The sequence below is a fragment of the Chiroxiphia lanceolata genome, chromosome 18 (assembly GCF_009829145.1).
Source record: "Chiroxiphia lanceolata isolate bChiLan1 chromosome 18, bChiLan1.pri, whole genome shotgun sequence".
Taxonomy (NCBI): domain Eukaryota; kingdom Metazoa; phylum Chordata; class Aves; order Passeriformes; family Pipridae; genus Chiroxiphia; species Chiroxiphia lanceolata.
Window position 1 is genome coordinate 99364 of NC_045654.1, and position 19739 is coordinate 119102.

The 19739-nt window shown below is 45.8% G+C and overlaps 1 protein-coding gene across 4 annotated transcripts in view; it reads right to left on the reverse strand.

Annotated features, from left to right (window-relative positions):
• Positions 1–19739, reverse strand: part of MORC2 (MORC family CW-type zinc finger 2) — a 50196-nt gene that overhangs the window by 15991 nt on the left and 14466 nt on the right. The window contains exons 5-12 of one of the 4 annotated variants that reach the window (XM_032705789.1): positions 15165–15255; positions 13506–13614; positions 12193–12343; positions 11991–12102; positions 10625–10750; positions 7427–7506; positions 3037–3119; positions 2039–2124 (exon numbers count right to left, since the gene is read on the reverse strand). In XM_032705789.1, coding sequence (XP_032561680.1) covers positions 2039–2124; positions 3037–3119; positions 7427–7506; positions 10625–10750; positions 11991–12102; positions 12193–12343; positions 13506–13614; positions 15165–15255 — 838 coding nt within the window. Of the gene's footprint in view, positions 1–2038; positions 2125–3036; positions 3120–7426; positions 7507–10624; positions 10751–11990; positions 12103–12183; positions 12344–13505; positions 13615–15160; positions 15256–19739 lie in introns of those variants that run through there. The other 3 variants (XM_032705788.1, XM_032705787.1, XM_032705791.1) reach the window with 3 other exon arrangements.

The window sequence follows — 19739 nt, forward strand, 5'->3', positions numbered from 1 at the left end:
AGTCATTGCAATATATTCCCTTTCCCCCATTCTGAGTCTGGTTGTGTTTTGTCTGGAAAAACCCATCTCACATTGGGTTGAGATGTGGGAGGGGGAATGGAGGTAGAGAATTAGATTTTGGGCTATCTCAAACCATGACATGCTGTCTACTAATATCAGACATTAGGAGGACCTGAGCTGTGCATGCTTGAGCCCTGCACTGTGATCACCTGCATATATGAGATGTAAGTCTGTCTTAATGGTGAAACACCTCAGAATAAATCCCCAAAATAGACGGAATTCATATTCATTTTTTGTTTAAGGCCATCCTCCCCCACACAGATGTAACAGCACCCTGTGTTACACCTTCCTTTAAAGTAGGTGACTGTAATACTTTTCTAGGAAAACATCTGTAATAGCAATTTTCAGTACTTTTAAATCTAAACTTTTGCCAATAGGGGTTTTCAACACTGCCAACTGCTGGGCTGGAATGTGACCCTTTGGTCCCAGCTCATCAAGGTGGACAACTGTGATTCAAGAGCATGAGGAGGTGTGGCAAAACACCCATCTCAGGGATTTATTTTCTTTTTATAACTTCTGGAAAAGGATGCAGAGCCTTACATTTCAAGTAATACCATGCACTCCCCCACAAAATAGGAAGGGCATCTCCTCATTTTTATCAGAGAGGATGGGAAGTCAAATTATTAACCAAACCATGGAAAATTAAGTGGTGGTTCAAAAGCTAGGGATTTCATTACTAAGAATTTAGTACCTGTCCTATCATTTGGACTTATAACCTGATCTTATGCAGGCTTTGGAAAACAGAAAGCACGTCTTTCATTGATGCACTCAGCACCAGAGAAACAGCAGAAAACTGTCCTAGGACATCCTCTCTAACTCAGGAGTTTTCCAAAAGGTTCATACAGAAGGTTTCCTATTATATACATTTTTCAGGAATTTCTTCTGTTTTCTGGATGAAGTACAAGGTTGTGGAAAAGCCTGACCTTCTGAACTGTCTCTGATCACCAGTGATGAATGCAGGGACACAGGGAAAACCATGTGCCTGCCCAGACCTTTTTTCGAGGGTCAGCTTATTAACAGGAAAAAGTATTTTGCCCATGGGCACAAGGGGCAGAAGACCATTCACAAAATTTTCCTTTGCACACTAATGTCACCAAACTCAAGAATTAAAGGACAAACTGTACATGGAAAAGTACGTGGAAGCTCAACAAAATAGTTTCTCCCATGAGTTTCTACATCCTTCAGATCTCAGCCCTAGCACTTTTAAATTAAAGCTGTATTTATGTCTTTCCTTTTAGCATTTTAAGATGCATTAGATCTATCTCTGGCAACAAGTCTGGGATAGTTCTGACCTAGGCAGCCATGTAAACTAGTATGCAAACAACCAGGTGGGAAGAGAGACATGCTGTACGCAAATCCCCAACTTCCTCAGACTCAGCATTTGTTTTAAGAGCATTTGTTTCTGGTTACCACTTAATTTGAGAAATGCAAAAAAAATGTATATAAAGAGTGAAATATTCCTGTGAGTACATCAAAAGCCAAAGTTAATTGCAATCAGACCTAAACTAGAAGCATATCTTCAAATTTCACAGCACTGACCACAACAAAATTCAGCATGTTTTCAGAAAACATCCCTACAATTCCTAAAGCTGTTTTCATTGTAACTTGTGAACATTGGTTCACCAGCCTGAATCTTACCTGCAGGTGGAAAAGTAAAAGAGTGAAAACAGCTGATGTGAAAACCAAGTAAACATCTATAGCAAACAACTTAACCCACGCACCCACATGTCTTTCAGCAGATAAGAGGGGAGCAGCAGAGGCAACCAGAATAGTGACCTAGCTGCTTGGTTTAATAGCCTGGGCATACTGGATGCCCATGGATATTTAAGCTCTGAGCTGAACTCCTCCTCCTCCACCACATGCACAAAACACAAGAGACATCTGAGCACCTGGGAGCGAACAGCCACGGAACTCCAGAATTTGGAAGCCCCTGCACTAACCACTGGGAACTCTAGAGCCTGGAAGCCCCTGCACTCACCGCTGCTTTGCGTCCTTAATCCTTTTCTTGACATCAGCCTCCCGCCGCATGGTGATGGCTGAGTTCTGGACCTGACGCAGTGTTGCCTGCAAAAAGGCATTGCACAGTAAAGCTGCTGCTGGGAAATTCATAAAATTCACTCAAATTATGATTTTTTTCCCCTTTCAAAAAAAATCTGAGAAATCGTTCTAAATATAAAAGAATTCATGACGGGTGGCAGGTGACAACCAGCATGACTCCACATGTAGGGCAGCACTTACCCTCTGTAGTTTAAGCAGCTACACAGTTGCTTGGAAAAAAATGTCTAAATGTAATTAAAGGTCCCAGGAAACTGAAACTAGAGGCAACTGAGCACAGGGAAACAGCCAGGGCACTTGGATACTGTTGTTTCCATCTGATGCCAATAGGAAGCCCATTGATTTTAAGCTGGTGTCACTTGCTGACCTTCCCGGTATCCCTGAGAGCCCTCCTCCCCCCCTGCGGCACTGGGGTCAGCCTTGCCCCTCTCAAAGCCACAGTCCCACTGGGAGAAAGCAAAGAGCCCCTCTCCAAAAGCCCCTGCCCAAATGCCTTAGAGACAGCTGCACAGGCAGGGGGGAACAGCCAAAAAGCCCCCAGTTCTACTCCTGTTCCAACACCTCCTGTTCCCCAGGCCTCTTCCACAGTCTGACAGCAAACAGCATCTGGGGCTTGGAGGTCGCCTTCCCACCCAGGATATGTGGGGGGTGTGGGCAAGGGAATGCCAGCATGCGTCCCACTTGGGCTTGACATCAAGTGCAGAACGTGAAGCACATACAGTGGTAAGGAGATTACGGAGCTGCCTGAACGCTGCTGGCAGCTCACCATCGACTGGAGTCACCACCTGCTTAACCAGCACACAGGATGCTGCCGGGGGGGGCTGCCATAGGTGCTGCTCAGCTAGCACTGCTCCACTGCCAGTGCTCTGAACTGTCCCTCAGTGCCCAAAACAAACCATGCTGCTAAAGCACAAGGCTCACCCTGGACTCCCGCGTGAGATCCCCTCCAAGGTGCTGCTCAAGGACACGAGCTTTGCTCTCTGCCTCACGAGCCTTCTCCTCTGCTGAAACACACAGGGACAAGGATGATGTCAGCCAGTCAGTACAGGAGAGCGATTCCAGAGAGCCTTTGCTGCACAGATGTGTTACAAGGGTACAAAGAAACACAAAAAGGTACAAAAATCAAACCTTACATGAGAGGGCCCCACCAACACAGCATCTCAAACATGCTCAGAGGTCACAGTCAACACTGTCACAATTGCAGGGATAAACTCTGCAAAAGCACGTTTAAAGGAAGGATCCTAGAGGAAGTCAACAAAGAACTGGAAAGCATAAGGATACTAGTGGCCCTGCCCGCTCTGCCTGGCAATGATTCACAGAAAGATTCTCACAAAAACAGGTTTGAAAAGGAATTCCAAAGAGATCATTTTCTTGCAGAGATGAAGGGAAAAGACTACTCTCAGAAATGCTTTTGTCTCTGATAATAGCTAAATTTTGCCTGGAAAAAGAGAAATCTGTGCTATCCACGAAATAGGACCCAGCGTTCTGAAAACCTACCCTGTACCTGATTCTTGCATGCAAGAAACTTAATACATAAAAGATACTCTCCTTTCCACTTCTCTCCTAGAGCAAGAGGAATGCTGGCGATAGGCGCACACAACCCTTATACCGCTTAAGATTCATTCAATAAACCTCATTTTCAGCAAGGAGAATGGATTGAGAGCAGCCCTGAAAAGGACCTTGGGAGTGCTGGTGGGTGAGAGGCTGGACATGCCCCAGCTGTGTGCACTGGCACCCTGAAACCCCCCGTGTGCTGGGCTCATCCCACAGCGTGGGCAGCAGGGGAGGGGAGAAATCTGCCCCTTTGCTTCGCTCCGTTGAGACGCTGCCCACCTGCAGAGCTGCCTCCAGCTCTGGGGCCTCAACATCAGAAGGACATGGAGCTGCTGGAGGAAGTCCAGAGGAGGCCACAGAGATGCTCCAAGAGCTGGAGCAGCTCTGCTCTGGAGACAGGCTGGGAGAACTTGGAGTGTTCAGCCTGGAGAAGAGAAGGCTCCAGGGAGACCTTAGAGCGCCTTCCAGTGCCTAAAGGGGCTCCAAGAGAGCTGAAGAGGGACTTTGGACAAGGGCCTGGAATGACAGGACAAGGGAGAATGGCTTCTGACTGACAGAGAATAGGGCTAGAGGAACTGTTGGGAAGAAATTCTTCCCTGTGAAGGTGGTGAGGCACTGGCACAGGTTACCCAAATAAACTGTGGCTGCCCCATCTCTGGCAGTGTTCAAGGCCAGGTTTGACAGGGCTTGGAGCATCCAGGTCTAGAGCAAATTGTCCTGCCTAGTGGAAGGGCATGGAATGAGAAGAGCTTTAAGGTCCCTTCCGATCCAAACCATTCTGTGATTCTGTGATTTGGAAATACAATGGGTGCATGCTGAGGGACGGTGTGGCTCACACCAAGGTGAGCAGAAGGCCCACACCCTCGCAACAGGGGGGCAGCAGCACGGTTACAGCACACCCAAAAGCCATCTCCCTCTCTGCTCTCCTCACACAGAGACAAACTGCAGCTGTGAGACTCTCAAAACAAGAAACACAACAATTGAGGAACAACCTTGTCTAAGATTTACAGAGGACGGGGTAAGCAGAAAGATGACAGGGTAGCAACTGGCTCCTAGGGATTACCAGCATCTCTCTGAAAAGCAGCACTCAGTTGCCAGACAGAAGGAAACAAAAGTCTGTAGCCAGTCAGCTCACTTATACCACTACAATAACAATCCCTTTTCCTTCCTATGCAGCATCTCATTGGAGCTGTGTTCCCCTCATTCCCACAGCAGCACTCTCTGAGTTCACAGCTGCCCACCAAGCAGGTCACAGCAGGACTGTGCTGTGTGAGCAACCATCATCAAGAGACAGCCTGGCTAAATCAAACCCACAGGAATCTGGAGACTGTTTAAAGCACTCGGTCCACTTCAATCAGAGCTTGTAGGGAAGTTGCTGGTGGGCTAAAAATATCTGTGGCTAGTGGAAAGAACACAGCAGTAATCCAGAAGGGCACACGTCAAACCTGCTCCACTAACACAGTGACAACTGAGACAGCTGACAGGGCTGAGGCCCCAGTGGGTAAAATGCGTGTCCTACGCAGGACAGCGAGCACACAGCAGCTGGTACCTGCATCCACATCCTCCCAGAGGACAAAAGGCACAGTATACCCATGGCACTGCCAAGCAAGGCACTGGACACACCAAAATACTCCAAAATAATACTCAGTGCAGCACAGAGTTGTTAACGATTTCCAGTACCGGACACCTGCATGATTCCTCACCTCTCCTGTTTGTTTGCTTTCCAAACTTTGGAAGGGGATTTCCAGAAGCCAGGCAATGGCAACACCAAGGTGCCTCAGTGCAGTACTCAGTCTTGGTTCTGAAGGACACAGAAAGCAGCTGATGGTCTTTCACAGCCACCTTGCCCAGGAATGGTACTTTTTTCCTAGGTCCACCCACTCACTTAGGGATCTGGATACTACAGCCTATCACATGAAGCAGGAAGTCAGTTCCCATGGAATGAAAAAAATGGCTTTTCCTCACCTTAAACATATGTATGTCTTTACTTCTTAGACACGGCTCTTCCTACAATATGCCAAAGCCATGTCACCAATAGTCACAGCTGGCCACACATCCTCCTCCTCCAGCTATTTTCTGGTTATCCTAAGTTTTCATTCCACAAGCTCATTCCAGAGAATCAGCACTCTCTCGGTCTGATGGATTCCAACACATCTCTGGCAGGCTGCTCTGGCAGCCTGGAACTGCTGTTTGCTCAGCTGAGACCCACCATTTCTCACAATGCACTCCCGGGGTTTGAAAGAGCACACTGCAAATCATTCCTGGGTGAGAATCCCTCAGGAGAGCTGGAGAAAGAAATTAATCTTTTCTATCAACAACAGGACAAGAGAGCTTGGTTGTTACAGATTAAATCCATTTTCCTACAAGCAAAGCAATGAGATGTGTGCTGCTGAGGCTGAAGATAATGCTATGAGCATATTTTAGTCCTAGAGGCTCCATGTGACCCAATCTTGCAGTAACAGTTTGAGGTCAGCTGGGAGTTTTCACCACCGCATCCTAAGCATTTTGCTCAGCACCTCCTCTCCCCCAGGGGGCACTGGGACAGTTCAGTGATCCCTGCACCCCTGGAGGCACCGGGCCGGTTCACGGAATTACAGAATCATTTAGGTTGGAAAAGACCTCCAAGATCATCGAGTCCAACCTATGACCTAACAGCACTACATCAAATAGATCATGGCACTAAGTGCCACATCCAGTTCTCCCTTAAACACCTCCAGGGATGGTAACTCCATTAGCTCCCTGGGCATTCCAACATCTAAATGACCCCTTCTGTGAAGATATTCTTCCTAATGTCCAACCTAAAACCTCCCCTGGCACAGCTTGAGACTACGTCCTCTGGTCCTGTGACTAGATGCCTGGGAGAAGAGACCAACCCCCACCCTGCTAAAACCTCCTTTCAGGGAGTTGTAGACTAACAAGGTCTCCTCTGAGCCTCCTCTTCCCCAGGCCAAACAACCCCAGCTCCCTCAGCCACTCCTCACAGGACATGCGCTCCAGACCCTTTACCACCTTCGTTGCCCTTCTATGGACTTGCTCCAACACCTCAATGTCCTTCTTGAAGTGAGGGACCCAGAACTGGACACAGTACTCAAGGTGTGGCCTCACCAGTGCCAAGTACAGATGGGGAAGAATCACTTCTCTAGTCCTGCTGGCCACACTATTTCTAAAACAGGCCAGGATGCCATTGGCCTTCTTGGCCACCTGGGCACAGTGCTGGTTCCCTGCACAGCCAGAGGCACCAGGCAGGTTTGGTGATGGAAATGAGTAACGTTTCCATGCCAATGAGACCTGTTCTCAGCACTGGAACACCAATGGCAGCATTTTTCAGAGTCAGACACTAGAGCTCCACTTCTAAGTGGACCAATCCCTTTACATCAAGTGACGGAACAAAAGTCTACTTTTTGAGCTGCCTCAACAGAAAAGGGCAAAAGGAGAACACAACCAAGAGCTCGTGATATGCTAAAGGTGAGAACAGAACTGTGGGGTGACAGGGTTCAACCAGGCTTTGGCTGGAGTGAGGGCAGACAGCTGGGACTCCAAGGGGCATCCTGTACAGCTGTTACCCAGATGAAATGATCTCAGAGAACAATGTACATTCCTTCCATTGCATGGAAGTAAGTCTGGGTCGTCTGTAGTCACTGTAATAACTCAGTTCCTGAGCAATTCCAATGATCCCAGAGGCAAGCAATCCAGCAAGCGTTCAGACCTTCCCTTCGCAACAGCTGAACGAGGGCATATGCATACCCTGAGGACTCACCTATCCTTGCCATGTGCTCTGCTTTCTTCACCTCTTGCTCTGCACGGGTCTTGAAACGGTTTGAAGTATATTTGTACATCCTGTGATGATCAAAATTTATTAATCAGCAAACTCAGCAGAAAGGTCAAACCAAGATTTCATCACTGCATGAGAGAAAAAGAAAAAAGTCCCTACAAGTAGCTACTGTATACTCCTCCCAACAGACTCAATAAATGGAAGAGGTTTACATATCAGGAACTGAACATTTTGGTTGAACCTAGGCAAAAATCTCTTTAAGTCAGAGACGTTTTAGTAGAAGTTGCAACCACAATAACCTGTCTTTTTCTGCACTAGCCAGTGGGGGCAAAATATACCCATACTCTGAGGAAATTGCAAGACTTAGAGAAATAATTTCTTCTTCAGAAGTGGAAAGGAAGAATGAATATATATGGAAAGCTTCTCAAAATCCTCCCACTACAGCTAAATAATCTTTCCTTTTTCCTGGAAACAGCTATCCACGAGTGCCATCTGACAGGTCCATCTCACACAGGGCTAGCTCAAAGCAGAAAAACAGAGACGGGCGTGTGTGAGGCCAAAGCTTATGAGTGCCTCTGAGCAGAGGCACGTAATTAGGGAAGACGACACCAAGGACAAGCAAAGCCTGCAGGAACTCAGATCATCTTAAGACACAAGGTTTTAGATGTATCAAGAGGAAAATCCTACTCCAAAAAACTCTTTATGGAAAATAAACCTTTCCAGCATTTAGCCAAAGCAAAAGCCACTAGAAATGCTTTTTACATAGGGACATAAGGCTTGACTGACCAATTGACTGGAATCACATTTAGATCCCAATGAGAGACAAGATTACCTCCAAATGGCAGATAAACTGTCAGGACTCATGAGAAACCACACTGTACAGATGAAAAGTTTTGTTTAGGTTTGTTTCTGTGGGTGAGCACATACGGATGTTGGTACTGAGGTCAGAAATAGTCTCCCCAACAGGAATCCCTTGCTCCCAAATCTAGAAAATTCACACCACAAGCACAGTTCCCTGAAATACATTTTGCTAAACTCATTTTCTGCTATTCATAAGGATTTCCTCAGTGACAAAAAAGCAGGCAGGTGCTAACGCTTCCAGAAATCACTCAGTTGGGTGAAGTCACTATGACAGGAGTTGTAGAGGCAGGATTTTGGCAGTATCATCTCTAACTTATGTAAGATTGATGAAAGCTACCTGGGGGCAAGAGAGAGAGCACACTGAAAGCCAGGCTGCTTTCAACATGCTGGCATAACCACATTACCTCATCCATATCCAACCGATTTTTCTGAGGAAAAAAAAAAAGAGAGAAGCAAGGTGAAGCTGAATTATCCCCCCATGCCCAGCTCAGAGGCAGGGCAGCTCCTGAGGGGACTATAGGGACAGCAGGAAGCACTGTGAGTAACTGCAGGGTGTCCCAGATGATGGCACCGTGAGCCATCACCAGCCTCATGACATTCATTCCAACTGCCTTGGAGTGTCCTTGTAAAGGGACACACTTGCACATGGTCTGGCTACTTCTACCTGCACAACCTACGCTCCAGCTGGTACTGGGGAAGGGATGGAAGTAACCTTTCAGGAGACACAAGCCATTCCCAAGGAAGCTGGGACTGCTAGTGAAGGATCTCCACAAAACCAGCCTGCCCCTGCCACTGGCACATTACTGGCTCCAGAAAGATGAGCAGAAGCCTCTCCCACAGAAACATGGCTTCCAAAAGGGGCAGATGACAAACAGAAAACAAGTGCCTAGCTTAGGAGACACACTGTTATTCCTGAAAAACAGCACAAGGGCTGCAAACCCCTAATTTTCAGTAAAGGCATTTACATCCCCTAAATCCATGGTGGATTTCCATTCTTTGTTCTCTAACACCAACACTGGAACCTGCAGACAAGCCACTTCAGAGATGAAGGCAATCTGACTGACAGTCCTACTGCAGGAGGGAGCCCCCACTTAAGGCAAAGAGCCCCCCAGGATGTCCCACACCAGCTACGCAGGGTGTAACGCAGCAGCACCTCTGCTGCCTGTTCCATCCCTCTGCTGGACCAGGAAAGTTCAACACTTACCTGGTCCAGGCTACTGGGCTAGAAACACAGTCATGCTAAAGAGCTGAGCACTGATGCTGCATCAGCTGACCCCAAAGGAGCCCATGTAGGAAAAACAGAGTCAGAAATCCAGAAATTCTCTATCCGGCAAATCAGGATTTACAGTAGCAAGTTTCCTGCCATCTGCAGGGAAACAACTGACCTGGTCAGCACAGGGAGTAGCGGGTGTAACATTCCTTGACTTTGCTCAGATTTCTAATAACATCTCACACGTTCTCACATAAGGAGCTGAGGAAGTATGAGCTTGACAGACAGACCATGCCCTGAGTTAGAAACCAGCCAGACTCTTCAGGCGCCACTGGGCACATGACACTGGCCTGGGGTAGGTAACAGCGCCTTAGTGGGCTGAGAGTGGGCCCATACTACTGAAATACCACTGCAAGCCAAAATGCTATACTAAAACAATCAGCTAATACTCTACAAAATTACTACGATTTTATTAAACCAAATCATGCTAAAGTATCTAGAATGCAGACTGTGTGCTCCCAGGGACAGAAGAACACTACTGCCTCAAGCAGACTTAAATACGTTTCCCTTTCCCCTCCCACGCTGTTAACCTTTTCCAGTCTCTGTTCAGCCAACTGGAAGCACACCTCAGCTGTCACATTTTTTGTTTAAGGGAATTTAAAAGAATAGAGAGAAAGCTATTTCTCAATCTCTATTCAAACCTAGATTAGCTACATATAAAAGCAACTGTTTCAAACTGCTCAGTCTAGTTTCGTTTCAGTAATAATCCCAACACCAACTATATGTATTTCCTTGTCCTGCTCAAAAAAACAACACAGTTACCCAACAGTTTTGTGTGAATATAGTATTTTGAACAAGGATCTTCATTTCTTAGTTTGTTCTGAAAGGGAGCCAAATTGCACCATTGACTCATGCAATTTTTAAAAACATTAGATTTTCCAAAATGTACCTCTTTTTCCATGACATCAGCACCACATGCCATTTTCTTATGGTCTGTTTCTGTGGCTTTAACATGGAATTATGCAGAATGTTTGCTGGAGAGCAAAATGCTAAACCTTTTCTCTAATGCCAAAAGGTCCCACACATCTGCAGATTTTGGGTCCAACACTTACCTTGGCTTGTAGAGGCAGCACGAGAGTCGTTTGGTTTGCACTTTGTGTCCGTTGATGAAGATCCTCATCCTGGGATCGATGTATAGCACAGCAGCATAAGCACGGAAGGAGCGGCGCTCCGGCTTGCTGCAAGAGAGCCATTTACTTCAGAACAATGCCCTCAGCAAGACAGCCAGGTGAAAGAAAAGGCTTTTCTATTTTAACTACCATGTAGCTACATTAAGTGAGGCTTTTCTTTAAAGTTTTTTTCTATCTGTGTCTTCTCTTCTCCAGAGACTCTCTACTGAACTGTACATTGTAACTACTTCTACCAAATACTGATATACACTACTGCAGTTTCAAGAGGGAGTTTGAATACATCTGCATAATAAACGTCAAAGCTATAAAAGGGACCATTTAACACTGTGTGCCCATCTGCCAGAGCTTTCTTACCCTTCGGTGAGTCAACAGTGTGCTGCCACAGAACCTGCACTACTCACACACAGACATGGTACCACAACATTAGGAGGAAGAAGCAGTGATGCCTTGAGAGCTCGCATTAAAGAGGCTGAGAAGCACATGAGATCCCTGGAGGGATCAAAGGAGTTTGCTGCACTGCGCACTCAATAACGTCACTCTTAATACATAGAGACAGAGCTGCTTTACAGGGTCTGAAACTTCCCATGGAAAATTCAAGCACTTCAGGGAAGAAGCATGTAATCTCATTAGAAAGGTAAAGCTTGCTAAGTGTCCCCACAGAGCTCTGGGATCAAACATTTGGCTCATATCAGCTCAGTCTTTCCTTTTCAGGCTACACATAATCAACCCAGCAAACACTCAGCTCTCTCTGAACAGGGCCTTCTGCTCCTCCAGCTGCCCTCAGAGGACATCCTTCTTCTTCCTATGCAGGAAGGTCCAGGAACGGCCCCTGCTCCCAGACAGATGTGATTATACACCCCACCTGCCCCCCTGCACCATCCACCCATAGAGGCTGACCTGAACAGCGTCTCATGTTTTACCATTTAATCACAAAATTAAACAGAAGTTTAGAAGCAGCACAGACTGATGATGAAAACATCTTTGATAAGTGTAGAAAATTAAACCTATAGCTTAGGGCTCCTTGTTTTAAGTTGTCTAAAGGGCATTGAGTCTGCTGCTTTGGCTAAGCTGAGACCAGCTAGCACAGGTGTTCACCCAAAACACAGCCACAACACCCTTGGGCTAACACACACATGAATCCCAAACTACTACAGAATAAACTACAGATCTTCTACATTCTCCAGTTCAGTACAGAAAGAGATGCTCTAGAAAACCCCATGCACACACTATATAGCCAAACCCCACACCCAGTTTGATCAGGGCCTGTAATACTGGTCATCACACTTACGTTCCCTCAGGGGGTGTTTCTGCCATCTGAATGTCTTGTGGGTCAGAAGTCACATCCAGCTCTGGCTCTCCATTATCCATTAGTTTGAGGTTAAAGATGATCACCAGGGTGCCTGAGCAAGTAACAAGACGATCAGGCAAATCCCAGTCAAACCCCAAATACCTCGCCCATGACCTGCACCATCCACATGTACCTTTCTCACCACGTATCTTACTGAACTGCTCCATCACTTCCCGTTCTGATTTGAAAGGGGAATACTTGTAAATGAGCTCCGTCTCAATAGCAAACTTCTCCATGTTGTCTGTCAAAGGTTCATGGCTCCGTGCATTCCAGGTGGGCAGAGGAACAATGACCTGCAAATCCCATTGTACTGAGAGTGACTCCAGCTCTCCCACTCCAGTCAGCCCCTCCTGTGGGTCACAGCCCAGTGACTTACCCCTCCTGACAGCCCCCTAATTCACCATGAGTCCTTTCCAGCTTTTCAGTGGTTTGCACTTCTGTCAAATGCTTGAAGACCCTCTTTGCCAGCCTCTGAGTTGCTTTCCTACAACACCAGTCTCAGATTGAACCACCTCTGAGTCACCCATATGGTACCAGCTACTCACACACTCAATAGCTTTTTTTCCCCTCCCCTTGTAGCAACTTTCATAACACTAAAAAACCACTCAAACTTGCCTTTTTTAAAAATGTAAACCTCTGGCTTAATTTCTCTCATGAACTCAAATATCCTTCACTCATATTTATCCCGATCTTACTCTTTATTTTATGGGGTTCTAGCAAGGTTACTGGTGGTTTCTATTATTTAGAGCAAAAACACAGATAGAATTATAAACTGCAACTGCACAAAGGACTTCAGTCATGGGCTGGCAGCCAGCATGCACTGCCCCTCCCCAGCTGCTCTGCACAGTTCCCTACACTCACTCCCTCCCTCAGGACAAAAGATGTTTCCTGAGATACCATCCCAACGCAAATTTAAAACTTTTCATTATCGGCCTTGCCTGGAGCAACATTGCCTGAGTTATCTATTGAGATATACAAGTTTTTCATAGGTTGAACCACACTGACTTTTTATTAAAAAGAAGAATATCTGAAAGAAGAGACATGCCTGGAGTTTATGACCCATGCGTAGCAACTTCAACACCACCTTTTATTCTCTACAGAAAATCAAGTTAGAGCAATAAATTTAAATACATCTCACACTCAAATTTTGTGGGAAAAGGAAAATGCAAGAAGTCTGAGCATTTTCTGAACTCAGCAAAAGCACCTTTAAGTGACTGAAACAAGCCCTTCAAACTTGCTGTAGAGAGACTTCTCAAACAGAATTAAAACCAAAAGGAAGAAATCTTTGTTGACTTTGCAGAAGCCCTACAAGCATATCACTAAAAGAAAACCATATGCTCGATCCTACAAGAGTGGCAACCAGCCCTGACACAGACCATTCTCCTGTGAGAGCTGGGCAAGTTCAGACAAGGCAGCATTCACTAAATTACTTCATTACAACAAGCACATGCAAACCTCATTGATGCCTTCTTCCTCATGGAATGTCCGTGACAAGAGGAGACAAGTCATGGTGTTGTCTTTCTTCGTGAAGAGGATAAAATCCTTCCCAATCCGCATAGAACCCCTGTAGACAGAGATTGGGCTCCGTGTTACACCTGATGTACCACACTGTTCAAAACACAGACCACTTTACTGAGCTTTCTTCCCATTATGTTCAATTATAAGATGCCAAAACCAGTTTAGGCAGAAGGGCAGAAAGAGCAACTACCATTTCTCTCTAAACATCTCATTCCTTTCAGAAGACATCTCAATCTAGACATTTTCACAGTGTTTCAAAACATTTAACACCAGTCACAGTTAAAACATACAGAAGTACAGCACAGCGTTCCAGACTCCTACTATGTAGACAGTTTAAATAAAAACATTTAAAAAGATAACTAGGGTGAGATGTGACAGTAACCTTCAAACCTCTGAGCAGAAATGTCAGTGACAAAGCAAGCATACCTCTCATTTCTCTGTATCTGGAATGAACAGCAGCAGTCTGGAGACAGAAAATTAATTTCCTAATATCTAACTAAAGCCTCACTGACACTTCAGCCAAGGCAGCTTAGCAGCTCATTGTCACAAAAAGGGACAGTCCCATCTTCCTCCTCACTCTCCTATCCAAAATAGTGTCTTTGCATCTTCTCTGTTACGCTGTTACCAAACTCATCCAAAAAACCTTAACAGATAACAATTAACATTGCATTGAAAGAGGTATCAGTCTTACATCAGCGCATTTGACTTGAGACTGGCTTAAGGCCATATCACAGCGATACCACAGCTCACCCTTCACATGCTGGGGCTTCAGGCAGCATTTCTCAGCTGTAATACAGTACAACTCTTACTCAAGGTTAAGAAGGGACACAGATCTGTCCTGGAAGTGCACAGGTCAGAATCTGGGATATGTCCTATGCTGCAGCTGAATCAATACTGTCTCAAGATCCCCTAAATCCTGGGTTTTTTTCCTCCCAGATTATAGAGTCCTGCCAATTTCCCAGTAGAATGCATATAATTAAGCCACACATGCCAGGACAAAGCAGAACAGAGTAAGCCATAAAGCTCTCTAACTTTTCCAAAGACATAGCAAGCATCTTCCTCTTTCCTAGCAAATCCCCTCCAGCAAGATTTCCTCCCCACCTCTGTTCCTCTGCACTTAATCCCATTCTTCCTCTCATTCCTTCCATCATTCCCCCTTTTTCTGCTTTTGTTTGGTTTAAGAACAAAAAGAAACAGTTAAAGTCCATCTGCCTTGCACCAGACAACTTTCCTATTGAGAGGCTGCAACACTATTTTGTTCTAATTTTATTACTTGGTTGTTGCAGGCAGGTTTTTCAGATTACGGTTTGGTTTCCAGCTCTTTCATTATTTTTCCCTGGCTCTGACCTGTACCTTCTGTCTCACGCAAACATAGTGCCAAAATACTGTCATCAGCTGTGGACAGCCTTCTTGGCCACGGGAGAACCACAGCAGATGTTGACAGAGTTCCTGCCTTACCAAACCAGGGCATCTTATCTAGAGTTCATCTGCTTTTTCTGGAAAAAAAGATATACACCTTCAAGCAAAAAATACATTAACCAACCACCTGGCTTCTGACCTCCCCAACCTCAGAAGGCTGGCTTTTGTTATACCTACGATTTCAAGCCATTCCCATACTGCCCAATTTGAGTGGACTCAGGTGATCGCTTGGCTGATTTACCAAACTGGATAACACTGGCAGCTTCGTCTGCAACAAAAGACAGGGAACAAAAAGAGCTTATTTTAATGTACAGACACACACACACATCTTTTAGATAAAGAAGGAAGATAACTACTTCACCAGCTGGAAACAGCACAGAAAGACTATAGCATGAAAGAGGACAAAAGCCCAAGCTGAAGTTCCATCCTGAAGCTGTACCACAGAGCCCTGTGAGGTGTGTGCTGCTCGAGGGCACTGACGTTATCAGAAACTTTCTACAGGTGGCATGATGCTGACAAAAAGAGTTTTTAAGTTTCAGCCTAGTCCAGTGTCCCATCTGAACTACATGAAGACATTTCTTTTTGTTAAAAAAAAAAAAAAAAATCCATAAAAATGGGCTGTTTATGTCCACCACAGTTATCAATACTCATAAACCAAAACCTTGGGAAGTGGCAGCTCTGCTGCATCCCATGTCCCACTGACACCACACACTTGAGAGCACTGGAACTAGAGCATAAGTCAGGACTATAAAAAAGGTCAGGAATCCAGAATAAACACTACTATTTCTTCACAGTGCTGAATTGAACACTTTGGTTAATTAAAGCACTAGTAAGACAGAAGCTAACTTTGGCAGCAGATTGCTGGACCCCTGGCAGCAGGACAGCTGGGAGGAAAGGCAGTATGAGCAGGTCCCACAGCAATTAGTGGAGTATCTCATTAGCACAGGACAAAATGAAAGGATATGATGGCTTTACAGCTGAGAGGGTTTGTCATTTTTAGTTCCAGCCTTTCTACTTTCAAGGGATAAAGCCAAAATTTTAACATCATCCCTAGGACAGAATGATTCCTTTCCCTTCCCCCAAGAGATAGCAATCATTCCACCAGAGGGTTTACTGGGAGAAATGAAGTGCAATTCCAGAGACAAGGAACACAAAGTGCCTTAACAGGAAGGCTAACAACAATTACAGCTCTCAAATGCATACACAAGCTGTGAGGGAGCACAGGACATCACTCACCCCACCAGGCTGAGGGAGGCTGAGCCCATGGACTGGCTAGATTTCAGCACCCAGGCTCACTGGCCATGACAGCCAGTTTTACAGTAAGATATTCAGTATTAACAACATTGGTCTGACATGGCATCACTGAGCTGGTGTCAAAATGCCATTTTCAGTTGAAATCATATTCAGATTTAAAGCCACAAATACAGGAAAGCAACTGTGCAAACCCCTCACTGTCTCAACTGCGGGTGTTCATAATGGAGCTCCACAGCTATTCCAAAACCAACTTTGGACTGGATGAGGGTACCTCTGCCTTCCCTTCAGCCTACTGTAGTATTTTCTAGCCAAAGAAAACACTGGAATATCTTGTATGTAAGATATGGGTAAAGATGTCCATGATGACATTATTATTATTATTATTACTATTATTATTATTACTCTAACTACTATGACTGTGTTATTTTTAAAGCCTGGTCAGGAAAGGGGATAGGGAATATTCTAAGAAGAGAAGGACTACTGGAACCTTTTTGTTGTATAAACATTTTTCAGTAACTATTTTTAAGAAGCCTTCAGGAAGCTAAAACAGTTAAGAGTAATTATCCAAAGCATTTCCTCTTTTAGAAAAGGTGACCATATGGTTCATCACTCAGTGCTGGGTGTCTGAAACCACTCTATAACGACTCTTCTTTCAGGGCAGAGAGATGAAGGCAGTGCTGAGCAGAGGGGACTGTGAGGGAGCACCTCTCTGCTCCAGACTGTCTGTCTCTGGGAGAGATTTAATCTTTACATCCTCTAAAGAATCAAGAAACAAATGAATTTTTTTCCAGCTCTTTTGAGTTAAGGCTCTGGAGGGAGTTTCACTTAAGGCTATTTTAGTCACAGTGGTTCTGTTCTGTCATGTTTCAGAGCTACTAGATTAAAAAAAGGCAAACTCCCTGGCAAGAAAAAGGAGGAGAGGGGGGGATCTATGCCAAACAGATGAGAGAAAAACAAGTTGAAGAAATTCACTCAATATGGCAGATTTGATCTTCAGAGCCCAAGAAATCAAGGGCACATTGTCATAGGCTGAAACTGGCCCCCCTGAGAGGCTGGGGGGGCTCAGAGGTGATTGGGTGCCAGGGCAGTGTTCCCTGGAGAGCCAATCAGCACTTCTCATGTTGTTTGCTTCTGCTCAAAATCATATATCACAGCACCGGAAGCTGTTGGCAGTTCTGTCTTGGTTGTTTTGCTGTTGGTGTCTGCTGCGGGTAGGTGTTGAAGGCCAGGGGGTGGGTGGGCTCCCTTTCTCTCCCCCTCCGAGGGGAAGAGGGGAGCCCTGCAGCCCCCCTAACTCTGCCTAGGCCAGAGTTAGAGACAGCATTGGAATGAGTGCGTGTTTGTGAGGGATGCGACTCACAAACAACTGGTAAGTGGGAGAGAGAGAGGCAGGCCCTGCGGCCAGGCCCTCTTCTTCTTTCCCCCCCACCTTTGCAGCCAAGCTGCAGAGGAGGGCTGTTTAGTGAGAGTGGATGCGAGGCTCAGCATTGGAGCAGAGCCAAGTGGACGGGCTGGAGGAAGCTCGATTGCTAGGGAGAAAATCCCAGGCAAGAACTGGAGGTGGACCCCCAGAGAGAGAGAGAGAGGGGGGCCCGGAGGATGTCTCTGCTGTGATCTAAAACGCAGGACAGCTGAAAACCCGAGGAGAAATCAACATTCCAGGACGTGGACGCTTGATAAGCTAAACTACACTGCAGCAGCCTATGAACCGAGGTATGAGAGAGAGAAATCACACAGCAGCAGAAGAGCAAGGACTCAAAGCTATCTTCTTGGACTTCATGAGGAGGAGAGACTGCAACAAACAATTGGAACTTGGTGAGGGGGAAGCGTTCAGGAGCCCAGAACAGTCCCACAGCAAAAGACTGTGTTACATATCAGCCTTGAAAAGCTGCTCCTGGACTAAAGTTAAAGCAGGGGCTTGAAAGGACTGACTGATAGAAATGTAATATATAAATAGTTGCCTTTAGTTTGTATAGTATTTATTTGTGTAAATAAATGTATATACTTCCCTCTTCCCCTACAGAAGCCTCTAGCCTGAAAGTTTCTCTCCGGTGTTAGGATAAATTGTTGGGAAGGGGTGCGGGGAGCCTGGAAAATTGTATTTGGGATTTCTAATGTGGCTCAAACTGCCACAACTTTTGGTGCCGTGACTCGGATAATCTGATTGGCTGTGGGTAGAAAACATGAGACTTGTTGACATAACCAAGAGAAGCTTTCAGACATAACAAACTGTACCAGGGCTGATAAGGTAGAGCTTTAGTTAGAATGTAAGTGCTTGATATGGAGTTAAGTTCATAGTAATGTTGTGCTAATGTATAGTAGAAGGAGTTGTATTTCATTTTAGGTTATATGTTAGTTGTAGAGTATTGGAATTGTTGCGATATATGATTTTTCGCAGAAGGGGGGGGTGGAAGTAGAGTTGTGGTGGGGGAAAACAGTTTTCCCCCTGAAGTTATAAAATGGTAAACCCACAGGGGGTGGAGACTCTTGGGGTTTGAGCCAACGAGTGCTTCTGCAAAATATAAACATATCACAAGCAGACCGGAAGAGAAGGTGATGTTGTTGTTGTTGTAGCTGTTGTTGGAGAAGTGGCCATGTTGTAAAGCCACGAGAAGAAAGGGCAGGAGCCCCCTGGGGGGCTCTGAGCCCCCCCAGCCCCCGGCTGGGGGGCTACAGGGACTTGGAACAGCATAAGGCCGGGCTAAGTACCTGTAGCTAGAAAGTTAAAGAAGTTTCCTCCACCGTGAGTGGGCAGACGGAGCAGCAGCAGAGACAGCAGCGGACGGAGAAAGTGGTAGAGAGCCAGAAGAGATAAGAACGAGCAGCAAACAGGCATTGCAGCCAAGGATGAGAGACACAGAGTTGTCTCAAGAGAAAGAGAGCCAGCAGCAGAGAGAGCAGGACTACGCTCTACAGACAGAGACAGAGTTTTGGGGTAAGAACTGAACCAAAAGACCCCAAACCCCTCTGAGACCTCCTAGAGAGAGGAGGATGATGGACTTTTAGTCTTGGAGTGCTACAGCACTGCAGAAAGGAGCTGAAAAGCTCAGAGAAGGAATGTGGAGGGGGTGACCTTGGCCCCCTCGCTGCTTGAGACAGAGCACAGAGCTCTGCAAAGGGGACTTGAATCCCCTGAAGATACGGACTGCCACGAAGACCCCTGAGCTTCATTGATATGACCATGGTGAGGCAACCGTTGTCCGGGTGAACGCAGCCCACGGAAGATAAGACCCTCGCTTGAAGACGAGTGGCCGAGAGGGCTTGGATATCCCCTCGTGTGTACTGGCAGAGATCCAGCTACAGTTGCTGCATGGAAGAGAGAGAGATAGACTGCTACTCTGAAGAGAATGCTGCTCTGAAAGTGGAAAGGATCTTTTCCTTCTTCCCTCCTGGACTTTTATTTGGAAGGGAGAAGAGATTTGATCCATTGTAAATACTGTTATGTCATGGTAGAAATAGTTAAGATTGTATATAATGTATTGTAGTATTTATTTTGTA